This window comes from Bos indicus, chromosome 12 (genome assembly GCF_029378745.1).
Source record: "Bos indicus isolate NIAB-ARS_2022 breed Sahiwal x Tharparkar chromosome 12, NIAB-ARS_B.indTharparkar_mat_pri_1.0, whole genome shotgun sequence".
NCBI lineage: Eukaryota > Metazoa > Chordata > Mammalia > Artiodactyla > Bovidae > Bos > Bos indicus.
The window spans coordinates 12,371,832-12,389,438 of record NC_091771.1 but is presented as its reverse complement, the minus strand read 5'-3'; the positions used below and the strand labels follow the sequence as shown (position 1 = coordinate 12,389,438).

The following is a 17,607-nucleotide window of genomic DNA, read 5'->3' as shown; positions in this document are numbered from 1 at the left end:
TCTTTATACACACTAACGCCCTCACCCCTCACAAGCACCCTAGGAGGAGGGAACTGCCATCATCTCATTTTACAGGTGAGGGATCAGGGGTAGAGACAGACCAAGAGTCTCACAGGTGGGACACAGTTGAGTCAGGATATTAACATTGGCAATCTGGCTCCATGCTCTTAATCACTTCACTTTTCAGGCAAAATATGGCGGGGGGGGGTGGGGGGTGGGGGTGGGGGGGGTGGGGGGGAAAGTCATATGCAACACTTACATCCACAAAACCAAACCACGGACTTTTCTGATACAGTCTTATAAGACACTGTTCTCAAGTTTTGTTTTGTTTTGTTTTTTAATAAAATTATGTTTTCAACATAACAAAAGGTGAATCTCTGTTGACTATAAAACTAAACCAATATCCTGTGTTGAATACCACTGCTTAGTGGTGGCTGAGCAACCAGCAGTGCTGAGGCCCGGGCCTCCCCCACAAGCAGCAGGAAGCGGGGATGTAGGCAGACACCACACCAATTTGCACAAGTAATGGACATTTGCTGGTGAATGTCCCTAATTTTTTTTTACAGTTGGGAGGGCATTTTAGACCACTACTAATTTTTAGGGTTCCTACTGACCTGTAAGATTTTTCATTTAAAAAAATTGGTTCATGCTATTCTCTTAAAATAAATGTATTATCATTTCCTTCCTTTCCACCCTCTGATTCTCAATCAAAAATGGGTCTGGCACACAACAGTCCCATAGTCTTTGAGCCATTCTATAAATTCTGCAGAGGTCATGGAGTTGAAAGGTTCTCTGTATCACTTGATTTTTCAGTTCAGGATGTCTGGTTGCCTAAGAGTGATCTCTAAGAGAGGTCATTCAACTCTAGTGAAAAGAGAAAGAACTGATATCCTACAACTACAAACAAAAATAAATAAATAAATAAAGCTTGTTGCCTTAGGATTTCCATAATTCTGAATTGTTTTTAGTCAGCAAAAAATAAAGCAAATATTCTTCCCTGGCTGGCTCAGATGGTAAAGAATCTGCGTGCAATGCGGGAAACCTGGGTTCGATCCCTGGGTTGAGAAGATCCCCAGAGGAGGGCATGGAACCCACTTCACTATTGTTGCCTGGAGAATCCCATGGACAGAGGAGCCTAGTGGGCAACAGTTCATGGGGTCGCAAAGAGTTGGACACGACTGAGCAACTAAGTATAAACAGTCTAACAAAAACTCTAAAAATACTGCCTGATCCCCCTGGAGAAGAAAGGCTACCCACTTCAGTATTAGAGCCTGGAGAATTCCATGGACTGTATAGTCCATGTGGTCTCAAACAGTCGGACACGGACTGAGTGACTTTCACTTTTACTTTCCCTTTTCACCCCTACTTTGTATCTGATGAGGAAAAAAACTTACTTCCAGAAACCCTATATAAAAAATGGCTACTTAGGAGTGGTTTTAGAACTAAAATAATAATAATCTTAGGTCTGAGGATTTGGACTCAAAACTGATACATGACCTTTCTAAATTAAAAAAATACAATTGGTAATAAAACTAACTGGAAACCCAGGTGGAAAGTACATTTTAAGTAATTTGTTCCTACAATTTTCTGTTTGCCTATTTCTAAAGAGATGATTAAAGAATCACTGGTTCAAAAACTAATGTCTAAACATGAATATTCTTACATTGGTATTTTCAGAAATAAAGGAAAATCAGATTTTTGGAAAAAAACTCAACACCCATCTAAATATAATGAAAACTCAGTTTCAACATGAGAAGTTTTTGATATTTGCTTAAGACATTCTAATATATTTAACTAAGAATTACAAATCACATTCCAGAACTGTAGTATTTACACATTTGGAACCATGATCATTAAAGGAAGAAATGAGTATTTTCTTCAAATATATGTGCGAGTGTAAGACTGCAATTAATGGAAGGGAGAACTGGTTTAAAAATATCTTTTATTTACTGATTTTTATAAGATTGACATCAAACAGTAATTCTAGAAATAACTAGTTTAAAAGGAAAACAAATTGACATGTGATAATTATAATAATTATATCTCATTATATAAGAATTTTATATTTTAAACAAAATTATATGAAGAGACTATTATAAATTTCTCCCTCAAATAACTGAATACTTCTTTTAAAGTAGTTCATCTTTATACTGATGAGTACCCCTCCTTTTAGTTTAGCAAATAACACAAGGTGCTCAGCAAAAGATCTGACACTGGATAGATTAGTTCAAGAATACCCTGATTTGGAATATTTCTTCATCTTTCAATTCCTTTATTATCTGTGTAATAAGAAATGTAGACAAGAACTTCTCCTGGGTCTACTCCAATTGCAAACTTCTGTAATTTTAATGGAAAACAATTTAAAAATAAATCAATGTTTGTCCTAATAAATAATTTCAAGTTACACTGAATAGTTTAAATGAGTAATATTGTGTTGAAGGGATCTCAAAAGACATTAATAACCAAAAGGGAAGGGGGAAAAAAAACATTATGGAATTATAAAATGATTTTTTCTGTTATTATTAACAGTCTTCAGTTAGTATTTCCCATCTGATAGGGCTCCATATACATTCTTATAAACGTCTTTTTTTTGGTATGTTTGTGTTGTTTGAATGTTCCAAGTCTAGTAAAATGGCAAATAAATTAATGAATTTAAACAAAAAAGAATTTGTTTTGCAATGTAAAAACCCTGATAACTCAACAATAATACAGTGCCTATTTGATGAAAATGCACAAATATTAAAGACTTTCATAAAGAACTTTATACCTTATACAAAAAACAGGCAAACACTTTAAAAAACAAACAGCCAGTTACCTTCTACATCAGTCTGATGCTCCTCTTCATCATTATCTGGCCCATCACTTACCAAATGAAGCAAAAGCAGTTAAAAAAAAAAAAAAAGAGCTTTAATTAATAATGGTATTAAAGTCAATTCTTAAAATGTGACCAAAAAATGAATGTTACAATATGACATATGACATTTAAAAAGGGGAGAAATGACAATAAAAAGGAAGCTTTGCTTCTCACACCATTTCATGTTAAAATCTCAAGTGCCAATGATGCCTAAAGGGAAGTTATCAGTAATAGAATTTCTACCTGACCACAACATACAGAGTGTCAAGTAATCACATAATAAAATTTAAAATAATTTAAAGCAAAAATATGCTAATTTGGTTTTAGATAACACAGCATTTGAATATCACAGAATGCCATGAGTAATTATTTATTAGTGCTTCGGTTGATGCCATTTGTATATTTTTAACAGTTAAAAACACATTTTTTCCTATACTTTTCTTATAAATGAAATGAAACTATATACAGAAACAAAACAAAATAAAACAAAACAACAGAAATCCTGTAGGAAGCAAGCTCTTTTTAATGAAACAGTAATTGGTAGAATGAAAAATAGCAAGCAGTGCAACACATGCATAAAAGTAACACATTTTGCAATTAGGTGTCAGTCGTATCTTAGTAGAGTTGAATTTTTTCATTAGATGTAAATTTATCAAGCAGAATCAAATATAGAAGAAAAGCAGGTTGATACATGTTGGCACTCTAACCCACATTCTTTTAAGAATATGATATCATGCATTAGTGGTGAAAGACTCATCAGTGTTTAGATTTCTGGACTGGACCAACCTGTCTGATGTTGGAAAGGATAAATTGTCCTCATACAAATCTCCTTCTAAACCAAGACTGCTCCAGCTACTGCTGTTACCATTACTGCCAGAGGAAGAAAAGAACAGAGCTGAACTAGAAAATGAATGGTAAAAACAACCCTGGTTTTCCTTGGAACGGCATCCATCACTGATAACTGAGGATGTTCTGAAGCTGCCTCGGTGGGCGCAGCATCCATGGAGTTACGTGAAGACCATCGTTGCTACTACACGAGGTGTTTGACAGCTTCAGAGATTAGGGAGTTTACTTACTTGTCCTCAGCAGTTCATGAAAATTATTCTAAATTTATATTTATTTTACAGATTCAGACAGTGACTTTTAGGACAGTAAATGAATGGAAGAAGGAAAAAGTTTCACAATGAAATTAACGTCTATGGCATAACTTAGGACATAATTTGTAAAAAGCCAATGCTCTTCAGTTTGGATAAAGTTTACACAGGTTAACATTCTCTCGAGTCTTTTTTTTCCCCTGAGTCTTCAGAGAGTGCACACAGTGATGGCCAGGGCGGGGAAGGAGGATGGGAAAAGGATGAGAAGGAAGACACTGAAACATTCCCAAAAGACCTCGTCTAACTACGGGGAGAAAAGACATCTTCTCACTTTAAGATACTTGTTATTATGTCAATTACCTTCATTTCACACATTATGTATAATTCATCAGGTTAAATAATATACAGTTTCTTCAGAATACTGCAAGGTCTAATCACGTGTCACACTTGACAGATCAGCCAGTCACTAACACCCCACCAATACCTTCTTTCACTGCCTAATCAAAAGAAGAAAGCAGCTACATTCTACAAGTGCAGCAAAGCGACACAACACAAAAAGCAACTGTGTTCGGAAACAAAACTAAATTCAGCTTTTCAGATTAAAATCTAAACATGCAATTTTTAAAAATTCTTATCATTAAAATAATTAGTAAGCACATTAGTTTGCAGTGATAAGCAGCTGTATTTTCCCATAGTAGGCTAGACAATTATAAAAATATTTACACAATATAAAATTTGGGTTCTAAAAATTAGTTAACATAAAATCACCTTTTATCCATCAGTAAATGTTGATACGGTTCCCAAAAAGGGGCTGATTACTTAAAAGTTCTAAAGAGTTTCCAGGCTATCTCAATAATTAACATGTACGTATTAGCACTATCCAACTGTCACAAACCGTAATGCATTACAGAATAAAAATTAAAACTGATCAGTGTCTTTTCAACATTACATTCAAACAAATACAGCTCTAGTGTAAAACCATGAAACCAACCAGTTTTGCCTACATAGTCTGGTGACAGACAAACCAAAATCGAGAAAATATGGAAATACAGAATGGTTAGACAGCTGTGAGCCAAAGAGAGAGAAAATCAATGATCTCAAACACCATATTTACTTCCATTAATAGAATGATTACGCACAGAAAAAAATTACAAAATTAAAATTTTTACCCATTTCTACACTAAAGTGGATGTATCTTAAGTGAGGTCTCTGAAACACCTGCTTTAAAATCATCTGAGGCACTTATCAAGCATGCAGAATCTTGGGACTGCCAATGACCCAGTGAACCTTAATCTCTAGGAGACAAGCACACCACCAACCCTGGATGAGCCCCACTAAGTTTTTCTTTGTGCCGGAACCTTAAATTCACACAGTATTGTTAGTTCTTATTAATTCTATGGTCAATTAAACCACAGGTTTTTTTTTCCCCTGGACAAAATGCTATCAGGTCAGGTTTTTCCCATTCAAGTAATTAATTTTCTGAACCTAAAGATATTTACTCATGTTAAACACAACTGGTTTAGCCTCAGCCTGATTTGGTCTTTCTGAACTCTGGTTCTATTAACAGGATTAACCTTTTCATCTCTGTTTTGAGTCACTCACAAATAATGAGTGTTCTACACCACTGATAAAATAATGCTAAAGAGGAAGAACCAAGGGCTGACCCTGGTAGGTACTTCCTTCTTTTCATCATATTGGAGAGCATTCCATATTGAGTCGTTCAACCAGCTACAGTCCTTTTATGGCCACTAGCCTTTAAGTTCTCCCACTTTAACACCAGGATTTCATAAGCAACAATGTCAACTCCACTGAAATTCTAGAAGCCTGTTTCTCAAAGTGAGAGAAGAATTTAAGTGTAAACATTCTAAAGCTATGGAGAGGGCCAAATGATAATCTGTGATATTACCCCACTTCCTACTACTAATTTTAAAGACTGCCTTTTTTGGATTTAAATTTTGTAAAATGTTGGTGGCTTGTGTCACATTTTAAAAACTATGACAATAAAAATATAAAAATATTAACACTCACTGGTTAATCCAAGCATCAAACCAAGTACTCCGAGATGATGTGTTCTAACAGCTGAAAAACCATTTCCTTTCCTTCTGCTTCCTCATCCCCTCTTTCCTCCTCCTCCTGGTAAGTCCATTCCAAGGGCCTGTTCTGCAGAAGCTTCACAGGGTCCTTTCTACAAGTGCCCAAAACCCCCTCCTCTCCCTAGGCTCAGCTATGGTCAGTGTTTACTATTTCCAAGTATCACTTAATGTGAATAAAGATTTTGTAACATTTTATAGGTTACTCAGGAAGGTCTGTACAGCATTACGAATAAAGGAAATAATTCTAATTAATAAAATATTCTAAAACTGGTTTTAGGAACAAGGTTAACTGAGAGAATGATACATGAAGTGCCTTCTGTTATATTATACTGTATTTTTGTAATGAGTTTACGTATTTTCAGTCATTCAGGTATAACTGCTCAAGTTACAGTGTTCCTGAATGGACAAATAAGGAATCCTTCCCCTAGAAAAATACTACTATAATATTAAAAAAATTACAGGACCATTTTGATGCCTTTTACAGATAATTATTCTTTTTCCTGTCCTTTAAAGTGAGAAAGAAAATTTTTTCTCAAAAGTTCATGAGAAGGCCAAGTATAGCATGAAGCATATAAAATCAAATGTATGACATATTTTTCAATTATTGGCACAAAGAAAATTAGTCCAGCTAATTACTATATTTAATAAATGTCAAACCATTAGAAATAATGTTGGAACAAAATACACTTTGATAATAATGGTTAGGTTTACAAATTAAGAATTTTAAAATTAAATTCAGTATAATTTGGGACTTATTTCTGAGGAGTCTGAGTACCTAAACTATGCAATTACATGCAAAATCAGAGTTACCTTTCACTTAGATGGTGAAAACTACTGCTTTCATCCTGGTGTTCATCTTCAAAACTTAAGTTGGACCAGCTCCCAGTACTGTCCTCACCAATACTGAGATGCATCTGCTGGCTACCAAGAGACTCAGCTGACTGAATCTCTTCTGTTTCTTTTGGACTAGAAAAAAGAAAGAAAGAAAATAAGTCCAAAAGCATCAGGTTCTGATTTGTATTATTAACAGGAATATCCATTTGATGATACCGATGACAAAAACAAGAAATGGGACCTTCAGAATTAGACCAGTGGTCGATCTAACCCTTTGTTTGGATCTGCTAATAAAGAGACTTGGCAGGACAGCTTATTAATTTCAAAATTAACTGAGATACCCACTGATATCCCTAACCTACTCTGTTCATTATGGGTTCATCCCAAGCACATCATTTATTTAAATTCTCTTCAAAGCAGTTCATATTTTCAATAGGGACACTATGAAGGACCACAAGTTCCTAAGTCTGCCACATCTGCTTTGTAAAACAGTATTTTTATTTGTACCAAAATTACCCCTTTTCTGGCTTTAAGAACAACAAAAAAAGTAGTTCAAGGAATTCTACACTGCCAATCGAGGGTACAGTCAGACTAGCCAAATCTCTTCAACATTCTGAGCATGGATCATAATCCCTCTCATTTTTTTCCTCAACGAAAAAACATTTATAGTTTTATTCATTGAGGAAAAAACATTTATAGTTTTATTCATTGAGGAAAAAACATTTATAGTTTTATTCTATCTTCACAAGAAATTCCATTTGTTGTTCAATTACTGTGTATGCCCCTTCTACATTTTATTCTTGACTAACAGACTATGCCCCAACCAGTAACGCTGAAGAAGCTGAAGTTGAACAGTTCTATGAAGACCTACAAGACCTTTTAGAACTAACACCCAAAAAAGATGTCCTTTTCATGATACGGGACTGGCATTCAAAAGTAGGAAGTCAAGAAACACCTGGAGTAACAGGTAAATTTGGCCTTGGAATACAGAATGAAGCAGGGCAAAGACTAATAGAGTTTTGCCAAGAAAATGCACTGGTCATAGCAAACACCCTCTTCCAGCAACACAAGAGAAGACTCTACACATGGACATCACCAGATGGTCAACACCGAAATCAGACTAATTATATTCTTTGCAGCCAAAGATGGAGAAGCTCTATACAGTCAGCTAAAACAAGACCAGGAGCTGACTGTGGCTCAGATCGTGAACTCCTTATTGCCAAATTCAGATTGAAACTGAAGAAAGTAGGGAAAACCACTAGACCATTCAGGTATGACCTAACTCAAATCCCTTATGATTATACAGTGGAAGTGAGAAATACATTTAAGGGCCTAGATCTGATAGAGAGAGTGCCTGATGAACTATGGAATGAGGTTCGTGACATTGTACAGGAGACAGGAATCAAGACCATCCCCACGCAAAAGAAATGCAAAAAAGCAAAATGGCTGTCTGGGGAGGCCTTACAAATAGATGTGAAAAGAAGAGAAGCGAAAAGCAAAGGAGCAAAGGAAAGATATAAGCATCTGAATGCAGAGTTCCAAAGAATAACAAGAAGAGATAAGGAAGCCTTCCTCAGCGATCAATGCAAAGAAATAGAGGAAAACAACAGAATGGGAAAGACTAGAGATCTCTTCAAGAAAATTAGAGGTACCAAGGGAACATTTCATGCAAAGATGGGCTCGATAAAGGACAGAAATGGTATGGACCTAACAGAAGCAGAAGATATTAAGAAGAGGTGGCAAGAACACACAGAAGAACTATACAAAAAATATCTTCACGACCCAGGTAATCACGATGGTGTGATCACTCACCTAGAGCCAGATATCCTGGAATGTGAAGTTAAGTGGGCCTTAGAAAACATCACTACGAACAAAGCTAGTGGAGGTGATGGAATTCCAGTTGAGCTATTTCAAATCCTGAAAGATGATGCTCTCAAAGTGCTGCACTCAATATGCCAGCAAATTTGCAAAACTCAGCAGTGGCCACAGGACTGGAAAAGGTCAGTTTTCATTCCAATTCCAAAGAAAGGCAATGTCAAAGAATGCTCAAACTACCACACAATTGCACTCATCTCACACGCTAGTAAAGTAATGCTTAAAAATTCTCCAAGCCAGGCTTCAGCAATACGTGAACCGTGAACTTCCAGATGTTCAAGCTGGTTTTAGAAAAGGCAGAGGAACCAGAGACCAAATTGCCAACATCTGCTGGATCATAGAAAAAGCAAGAGAGTTCCAGAAAAACATCTATTTCTGCTTTACTGACTATGCCAAAGCCTTTGACTGTGTGGATCACAATAAACTGTGGAAATTCTGAAAGAGATGGGAATACCAGACCACCTGACCTGCCTCTTGAGAAATGTGTATGCAGGTCAGGAAGCGACAGTTAGAACTTGACATGGAACAACAGACTGGTTCCAAATAGGAAAAGGAGTACGTCAAGGCTGTATATTGTCACCCTGCTTATGTAACTTCTATGCAGAGTACATCATGAGAAACGCTGGGCTGGAAGAAGCACAAGCTGGAATAAAGATTGCCGGGAGAAATATCAATAACCTCAGATATGCAGATGACACCACCCTTATGGCAGAAAGCGAAGAGGAACTAAAAAGCCTCTTGATGAAGATGAAAGAGGAGAGTGAAAAAGTTGGCTTAAAACTCAACATTCAGAAAACGAAGATCATGGCATCTGGTCCCATCACTTCATGGGAAATAGATGGGGAAACAGTGGAAACAGTGTCAGACTTTATTTTTTCGGGCTCCAAAATCACTGCAGATAGTGACTGCAGCCATGAAATAAAAGACACTTACTCTTTGGCAGAAAAGTTATGACCAACCTAGATAGCATAATGAAAAGCAGAGACATTACTTTGCCAACAAAGGTCCATCTAGTCAAGGCTATGGTTTTTACAGTCGTCACATATGGATGTGAGAGTTGGACTGTGAAGAAGGCTGAGTACCGAAGAATTGATGCTTTTGAACTGTGGTGTTGGAGAAGACTCTTGAGAGTCCCTTGGACTGCAAGGAGATCCAACCAGCTCATTCTGAAGGAGATCAGCCCTGGGATTTCTTTGGAAGGAATGATGCTAAAGCTGAAACTCCAATACTTTGGCCACCTCATGTGAAAAGTTGACTCATTGGAGAAGACCCTGATGCTGGGAGGGATTGGGGGCAGGAGGAGAAGGGGACAAGAGAGGATGAGATGGCTGGATGGCATCACTGACTCGATGGACGTGAGTCTGAGTGAACTCCGGGAGTTGGTGATGGACAGGGAGGCCTGGCGTGCTGCGATTCATGGGGTTGCAAAGAGTCGGACACGACTGAGCGACTGAACTGAACTGAACAGTTTAAAGTGATGTTTTAACTTTTTGTTGAAGTACAGTTGATTTACATTATTTTATTAGTTTCAGGTGTACAACACAGTGATTCGGTATGTTTGAGGATTATATTCCATTTAAAGTTATTACAAAATAATGGCTTATATTTATTTCCCAATGCTATAGAATTTATCTTTGTTGCTTATTTTGCACATAGTAGTTTGTGCCTCTTAACCCTATACCCCAATCTTGCCCCGTATTTTCAAACATGAAGAGGGGAAGTGTTAGTCTTCTGATCAAAACCTTCCAGTGGCTTCTCATCAATCAAAATAAAGAGTCCAAACCCTTTTAACATGCATCTGGTATGATAACCTCTCATGACCTTCCCTGGGCTCCTGCTCTCCCTGGCTCACCCACCTTAGCCACACAAGCCTCTCTGCTGTTTCCCCAAAACGCAGTCCCACTAACCTTGGCTGGGAACCCCATTTCCCTGATTCCCACTTAGCTTACTGTCTCTTCACCTTTGGCTCGCTGCTCAAATGTCACTTTGTCCGAGCTGCTTCCTGCTACCTCTTCAAAACTGCATGCCACCCCCGCCTGCTGCTGCCCACCGCCACCCCCAGCACTAGCTCCCTGCATCTCCCTCTGGCCAAGAAAAGAGGCAGTGCTTGTCACGGCATTGACAAAAGCTACTAAAATATCCTGGGTTACCATGTGGCTCAATGGAATTCCTTCTCAACTCAAGAAATTTTCTCTTTCCATAAGACTAACAAAAATAATCCTACAAACTAATAACACAAGTCAGTCCTGATGTTTTCCCAGGGAGAGAGAAGGCTAAAAGTAAACATCTGAACTAAGCTGTTAGGACCACTAAGCACAAGGCACAGTCTCTGAAACACAAAACACCGTAGGACTATCACAGAGAACTGCCCCTTAGACGGCGGCTTATCAAGAGGAGTGGTGGCAGGAGGGAACTATGTAGAGAACACTTGCTTTCTTCATGGGGCTTCCCTGGTGGCTCAACTGGTCAAGAATCTACTGGCAACACAGAACCCTGGGTGGGTAAGACCCTCTGGAGAAGGAAATGGCAACCCACTTCAGTATTTTTGCCTGGGACATCCCATGGACAGAGACGCCTGGCACGTTATTTATACTCTTTGTAAGAAAACTTACCTTTGTGAACAGAAATAAAAACATAATCTCAGAGTGGTACATTAATATGGTGCAACTCAGTACTTGCTGTATGAACTTCTCCAGCTGTTTCCTTGATTCAACCCTACCTACTCTACAGCTGTGTAAACTTGGGCAAAGTGACTTTCTACTCTAAGCCTCACCTTCCAATTGAGGAAATGGCTCATATCTTCCTTCCCCCAAAGGGCTGCTGGGGGATAATGAGACAGTGTCTATGAAAAGTAACAGGTAGGATATCAACGATATGCAAATGTAATAGGGAGTATTTCTTTTTGTTCATTTAGGATTAAAAAGAATCACATCTTTCTGAACATCTTTCTAAGACATAAATAATCAAGTTAACTCTTTACTGCAAAACCCAAAAGAAATTAGGAGCTTACCTGCTGATGGCCTGTCCAGCACTGACCACTGCTGACGCCAGTATCTCTGTGCTGAGGCTCTCGGCAAAGCTGACACCTTCCTGTCCGATCCCACTGTCGGCTGCCTGGCTGGTACTGCTCAGCTCTCTCTCTGCCTTTTCAATTGCTTCAGCAACTATCTTCTCAGCAAGCACTGTCTTCTTATCGAGATCAACGTGAATTTGAGGAACATCGAGATGAAAAATCCTAGATTTCTGATAGAAGCTGCTAAGCTGTGAATGAGAAACTGGCTTACTACCAGCAAGCGAATCCGGTCTGGGAAAGCGAGGAGACGAATTTCCAGTGCAGTCATGGAGCTCTTTACGGTCACAGTATCGGCAAGCCTGACCCACCAGAGGTGACAGCTTTTCTGCGTAAGTAATCCTATCAACTGCTTTTGTGGCTTCAGACACGTGGAAGGTGGCAGATCCTAAACCCAGCTCTAAAGTGTCGCCCACAACTTTGTTAGCATACTGCTCTATAGCTTGAACGACAGTCTCTCCATAGCCACACCCACTCAAGCTGCCTGTACTCTGAGAAAATCTGTGATTCTGTGAAGAAGGCTGAAGAGACTTGGGAAACTCTGGCCCGACATGAGTCTCAGTATCTTTGTCACATACGTTTTTTTCATAAAGGCAAGAATCTGTTAAGGATTTTGGCAAGCCACCTGTCGATGCCATCAGCTCTTTTTTAACATCTCTTGTGATGCTGTGAGCAAGACAGGTTGAAAAACTACGTAGTTCCGAGCACTCGTTTCTGCACGTGTCCCGTGTCCACTCACAAGTCTGGTTTTTATGAAGGTAACTTCCAGCACTTCTGCTTTGTCTTTTTGTATCTGCTTCTTGCTGGTGTTCTTTATTTAAAAACAGTAACAGTTCATCGTTGGTTTTCACCTGTGAGCTCTGCACAGGGAATATTTTGGAGCTGCACTTCACTTTGGCTGTTTTAGCTGCTTCTTGCAATCCTGACTTAACAGACCGATAGGCAAGTCTGTTGGCGTACTGGTCCATTATTAACTCACTGTTGCCACCTTCCTGTTTTAGTATTTGGATAATGTGACCTGCATACTCATCTGTCACACTTTCACAGCTGGGATACTTGTACGTTAGACCTGACAGACAAGAACTTGGTGGTAAAGGAAGAACAAACGGATCTACTCCTCCCGGGTGTGCTACAGCCTCTACATCCAACTTCTCTTCGGATCTATGATCTTGGTCACCATCAACACAACTGTTCCTCTTCCTCCTGAAAAACATACAGCTCCTAACTTTTGCTATTTTTTCAGCTTCCGTAATGACTTCTGCTGCCATATCACCTGCAAAACTGCATAATGCCTGTAAACTTTCATCTGAGCAATTAAAAAAAGCAGGTGATAGGCTTCTTTGACTCTGCACATTTAAGCAAGGGCTTTTCACCCTGGCTTCTTGAATCACTTTATTATCCAAATGGGAAGCTGCCATTTCTGTTGCAAGAGAAACGATGTGTGTCGCTAACGCGTCTGCAAACTGAACTTTTTTCCCTGCTGGCTCCAACTTCACGTCCACCTCTTGCTGCTCTTCGCCGTCACTACTTTCAACTTCTTCTGAGAGAGACCGCATGAGCTTCAACATGAACTCTTCTTTTTCTATTGCATTTTGTTCATTTTCAGACAAACTGCTTACAGACGAGTTGTGAGGTGTGGATGGTGGTGTGGCTGGTGCAAACTCTTTTGCTAACTCCCCCTTAAGCTTTTTGGTTAACTTCTTGATATCCCAATCAGAAGGAGCCTGGGATGGAACCAGAGGAGTTGATGGAGGGGTGTCAGGTATTACATTCCCATCTCTCATTTTCTGTTTATCTTCCACGTGCAAACCATCTACACAGGTGAGCACTGTGGATGAGAAAGCATGTGAATGGGGAAACGAGTTTTCCTGCCCAAAAGCCAAGGGCTCGAGGGCTGAATTATGCAAATTCTGCTTTTTCACAGATTTGTCCTTAGCAATTTCCTTCAGATCAGCTTTCTGGCCTGCCGCTGCTAGACAAGGTGGTAGTGTCTCCAAAGAAAATCCAGGAGCCACAGAACCTTTACCTTCTGGAACACAATCCTTTACTTCTGAAAGTGAACAGTGAGTTAAATGATCTTGAGCTTCAAGAAACTTGGGGAACTCTTCCAAGGTCAACTGTGACTCATCTCCAGGAACAGGCAAGTCTTTCTTGGGGAGGACATTTTTATCTACATTTACGATCACTGACTTGCTTTCATCTATGGAATGTTTGATAATAGATTTAGATAACCGATCGGCGAACATGTCCTTCTTGCTAGCCTCACTCTGTGGCACTGTTGCTTGATCCCAGTAGAAAGAAGGGGTTTTTCCCTTTCCTGTTTGAGTTAAACAATCTGTGTGTTCTTCTGTTTTTGCAACTTTGGAAGATGTCACTGAATCTATAGTTTCATTTACTATCGTATGCACCATTGCGGCAGAAAAATCGCCAATAATGACAGGATCATTTGTTAACTTTGAAGAGCTTTTTGTTTCAACAACATCACTAGTTGGTTTCACCTCATTCTGGCTACCGGGGTTGTGGTCTGAAGGTAAACAAATATTCCTGAGACAAGCTAGCTCCTCTTCTTTGTTTTTTGTGGCAACACTTGCTGGGGTAGGACCACCATTCAAATGACTATCATCACATGATGGATGAGACTTTGTCTGATACGTATTAGAAGAAATACGGTATGGGTGAAGGGCACTCCCTGCCAAGGGCACTGGTATTGAAGTAACAATTCCTGAAGTACAGAGCAAGGCCTGCTGCACCGTGTATTCCTTTTTATACTCCTGCACTGGTTTTGTCACCGTAACTGTTTGACTGTTAGAAGTAGGGGAACACACAGAAGTCTGTGTTGCTGGCACTACATCTTCTGTGCTCACAAACTTGATGTTTTCTGGGGAAACACTAACTGCTGCCTTTGTGGTAAAGGTAACATCAACTTGAGACAGCTCAATGAATGCTTCCTGTATTACAGATTCAGACAGATCTCTTGCATAGGACTTCACCACTCTGTCTTCACAGTGAAATGACCGACCCTGCAGAGATGCAGGTGTTGGAGGATATGAGAACTGACACACTTCCATGATGCCTTCAAAAACAAGCTCTTCAGCAAGATCTGCAGCAAATCTAGTGACGGTGTTAGTGAAGATCTGTTTCTTTACATACTGTAGATCTTGTAAAGCATCTGAGAATGCCTCACTCACCAAAAAACTAGCCAGGCCACTAATGGCTCGTTCTTTCAGTGAAAAAGCACACTGCCTTCTCAGTTCGTTAAATGCCATTTGAAAAATGGATGACGTCAGTTTGATGGCTAACTGGCATAAGGCATTGGTACATGAAGAGACCCCTTTCTGTAAGTCTTTAAATGCACTGCCAAAACTTTTTTCCACGAGATCTGCTGCAAACTTCTGAATGCTATCAATCATTATGGGTTTATTTTTAGATTTACTTTTTTGATCAAGGCTTCCATGCTGAAGAGCTACCATTTTATTTTCTCCCTTTTTAATATTATTAGTGTTGGATGTTGCATTAGTATGTTGGCTATGAAGAACTGAACCCAGAACTTCATAGGAAAGGCTATTTGCATAATCTTCAAAGGTATAATAAAGAGAATCAGGATTTTCATGACCCCTATCTTCACCAATATCTGTTTGGCAAAAGCATTCAGCTGGAGTACAGCCTCCAAGAGGACTGAAAGCAGAGGATCGAATAGGACTAAACAAACCACTGTCTTCCCCTGAGGCCTTCACGGGGCGGGGAGATTCTGGGGCATCACACAGGTTACTATAAGGGGATTCTGGTTTACGAGGTGTTGGCTTCCTAACGTTAGCTGGGAGAGCTGGCCGATCAAACTTGAATTTTTGAGGATTCATAGTAGTGGTTACAGAGCACAATTTTTCATGTTTGTGCCCTTTCTTTTGCGATGGCTTCCCTACAGCAAGATCTTTCAGAAACGGACAAGCAGTCTCTAACGTTTGTTCTAGTTCATCAAACTGATCAAAACTATCAAAAAACTCACTCACTTCTGAGTCTGAATCCTCAATATCATCTTTCATCACAGGAATTTTAGGTAACTCAAGTTTTGCTTTCAAACTTTTTTGATAACCTTCTTCATCCAAGAAGATAACAGGACTTGGACTTGAGCACTCTGATTCAGACGAGTAGGCAGGAGAAGACGAGAACAATGGTTTCTGGGCATCACTACCTTTCTCTGAAGCAGCAAAGGAACTATAGAAACTCCTTTGGACCCATGGTTCAGAGACTGATGTCGTGACTGAAGTTCTCACTGGAGGCAGTTTTTTATGTCCCAGAATGTTTATTAAAGAAGCTGAAGGTTTAGCCAATGACTTCTGCTGCTCAGAGCCAACCAGAACCCTGAAATCATGGGTATCCAAATGGTGACCAGAAATAGTCTGTGAAGTAGCATCACACTGGCTCCTTAGTGCAATTATGTTTAATCCTAGAGGAAAAGAATAAAATGATTATTCTTGAAAAGAATTTAACTGATTTAAATCGATGGGAATAAGTAGACGTGAACCATGAAATACTCATTTATATTATAAGTATCTTCTATACTATTTTAACACAGGGATCCCCAACCTCCAAGATGTGATGCCTGATGATCTGAGGTGGAACTGATGTAATAATACTAGAAATAACATGTACAATTAATGTAATGCACTTGAATCATCCTGAAACCATCCCCTTCCTGCCCTAGTTCCATGGGAAAATTATCTTTCATGAAACCAGTCCTGGTGTCAAAAAGGTTGGGGACCACTGAATTAACAGATTCATCTCAAGTTGTACTTAAGAGCAAGTATTCAGTTCATTTGCTCAGTCGTGTCCAACTCTTTGCGACCCAATGAACCATAGCACGCCAGGACTCCCTGTCCATCACCAACTCCCGGAGTCCACCCAAACCCATGTCCACTGCGTCAGTGATGCCATCCAACCATCTCATCCATCCTCTGGTGTCCCCTTCTCCTCCTGCCCCTAATCTTTCCCAGCATCAGGGTCGTTTCCAATGAGTCAACTCTTTGCATCAGATGGCCAAAGTATTGGAGTTTACCCATTACTAAAATATTCTCATTCTACACCACATCTAGGAATACCTGGTCTAAGGAATATCTAGCACGTTGCCACATGTTAGAAACACTAATATTTAGGTGACCCTGACAGCTAACTCAAGTCTGAACTTAGGCATTTTTAAGGGAAACAGTGTCTGAACAGTACAACCTAATAAAAGAGCAAAACTAAAAACCAGGTAACAATGACCTTAAAAGACACAAGAAAGTTAATTCCTCTATCAGACAAAAAATAGGTATCAATGCTTTAATTTGAACAAATTTCAAAATAAATGTCAACTGAACAAGTCTGTCTTAAAACTTTTAAAACTGAACTTTAAACCTTAATTCTCTATTTCAAGAAAAAAAATCTAGTGAAGAACAAACCATCATTATATGGCTTTGAAGTCTCTTCCTCCTCTAAGTGCTCAAAAGCAGTGACAAAGTCATCTTCGATGGAAGATACAGACTGGTTAGTATCATCGTCGTCCTCATTGGTGGCCTCAAGTTGGTGCTTGTGATGCAAATATGTGTCCACGGTGTACCTTATGCCAGTAGCGTATTTACTTAGGAGACTAAAAATAAAATCAATTTTAAGTCTTGGTAATGTAGGTGACACTCTCATGACACAAAGCATTCCAGGATGTTGACTCTGGGAAAAGATAAAAGATGGTAACAATTTTAATTTGAAAATATACTATACTTACAAGACATATTACCTGGAAATAAAGCCCAGAAA

The 17,607-nt window shown here is 39.1% G+C and overlaps 1 protein-coding gene across 4 annotated transcripts in view; it reads right to left on the bottom strand.

Moving 5' to 3' along the window:
• The window catches only part of AKAP11 (A-kinase anchoring protein 11), a 51,694-nt gene that overhangs the window by 6,902 nt on the left and 27,185 nt on the right, over nucleotides 1–17,607 (bottom strand). For 2 of the 4 annotated variants that reach the window (XM_019971210.2, XM_019971211.2), the window contains exons 6-10: nucleotides 17,256–17,520; nucleotides 11,761–16,264; nucleotides 6,852–7,007; nucleotides 3,641–3,724; nucleotides 2,816–2,862 (exon numbers count right to left, since the gene is read on the bottom strand). In XM_019971210.2, coding sequence (XP_019826769.2) covers nucleotides 2,816–2,862; nucleotides 3,641–3,724; nucleotides 6,852–7,007; nucleotides 11,761–16,264; nucleotides 17,256–17,520 — 5,056 coding nt within the window. The remainder of the gene's footprint in view (nucleotides 1–2,815; nucleotides 2,863–3,640; nucleotides 3,725–6,851; nucleotides 7,008–11,760; nucleotides 16,265–17,255; nucleotides 17,521–17,607) is intronic. The other 2 variants (XM_019971213.2, XM_070800024.1) reach the window with 2 other exon arrangements.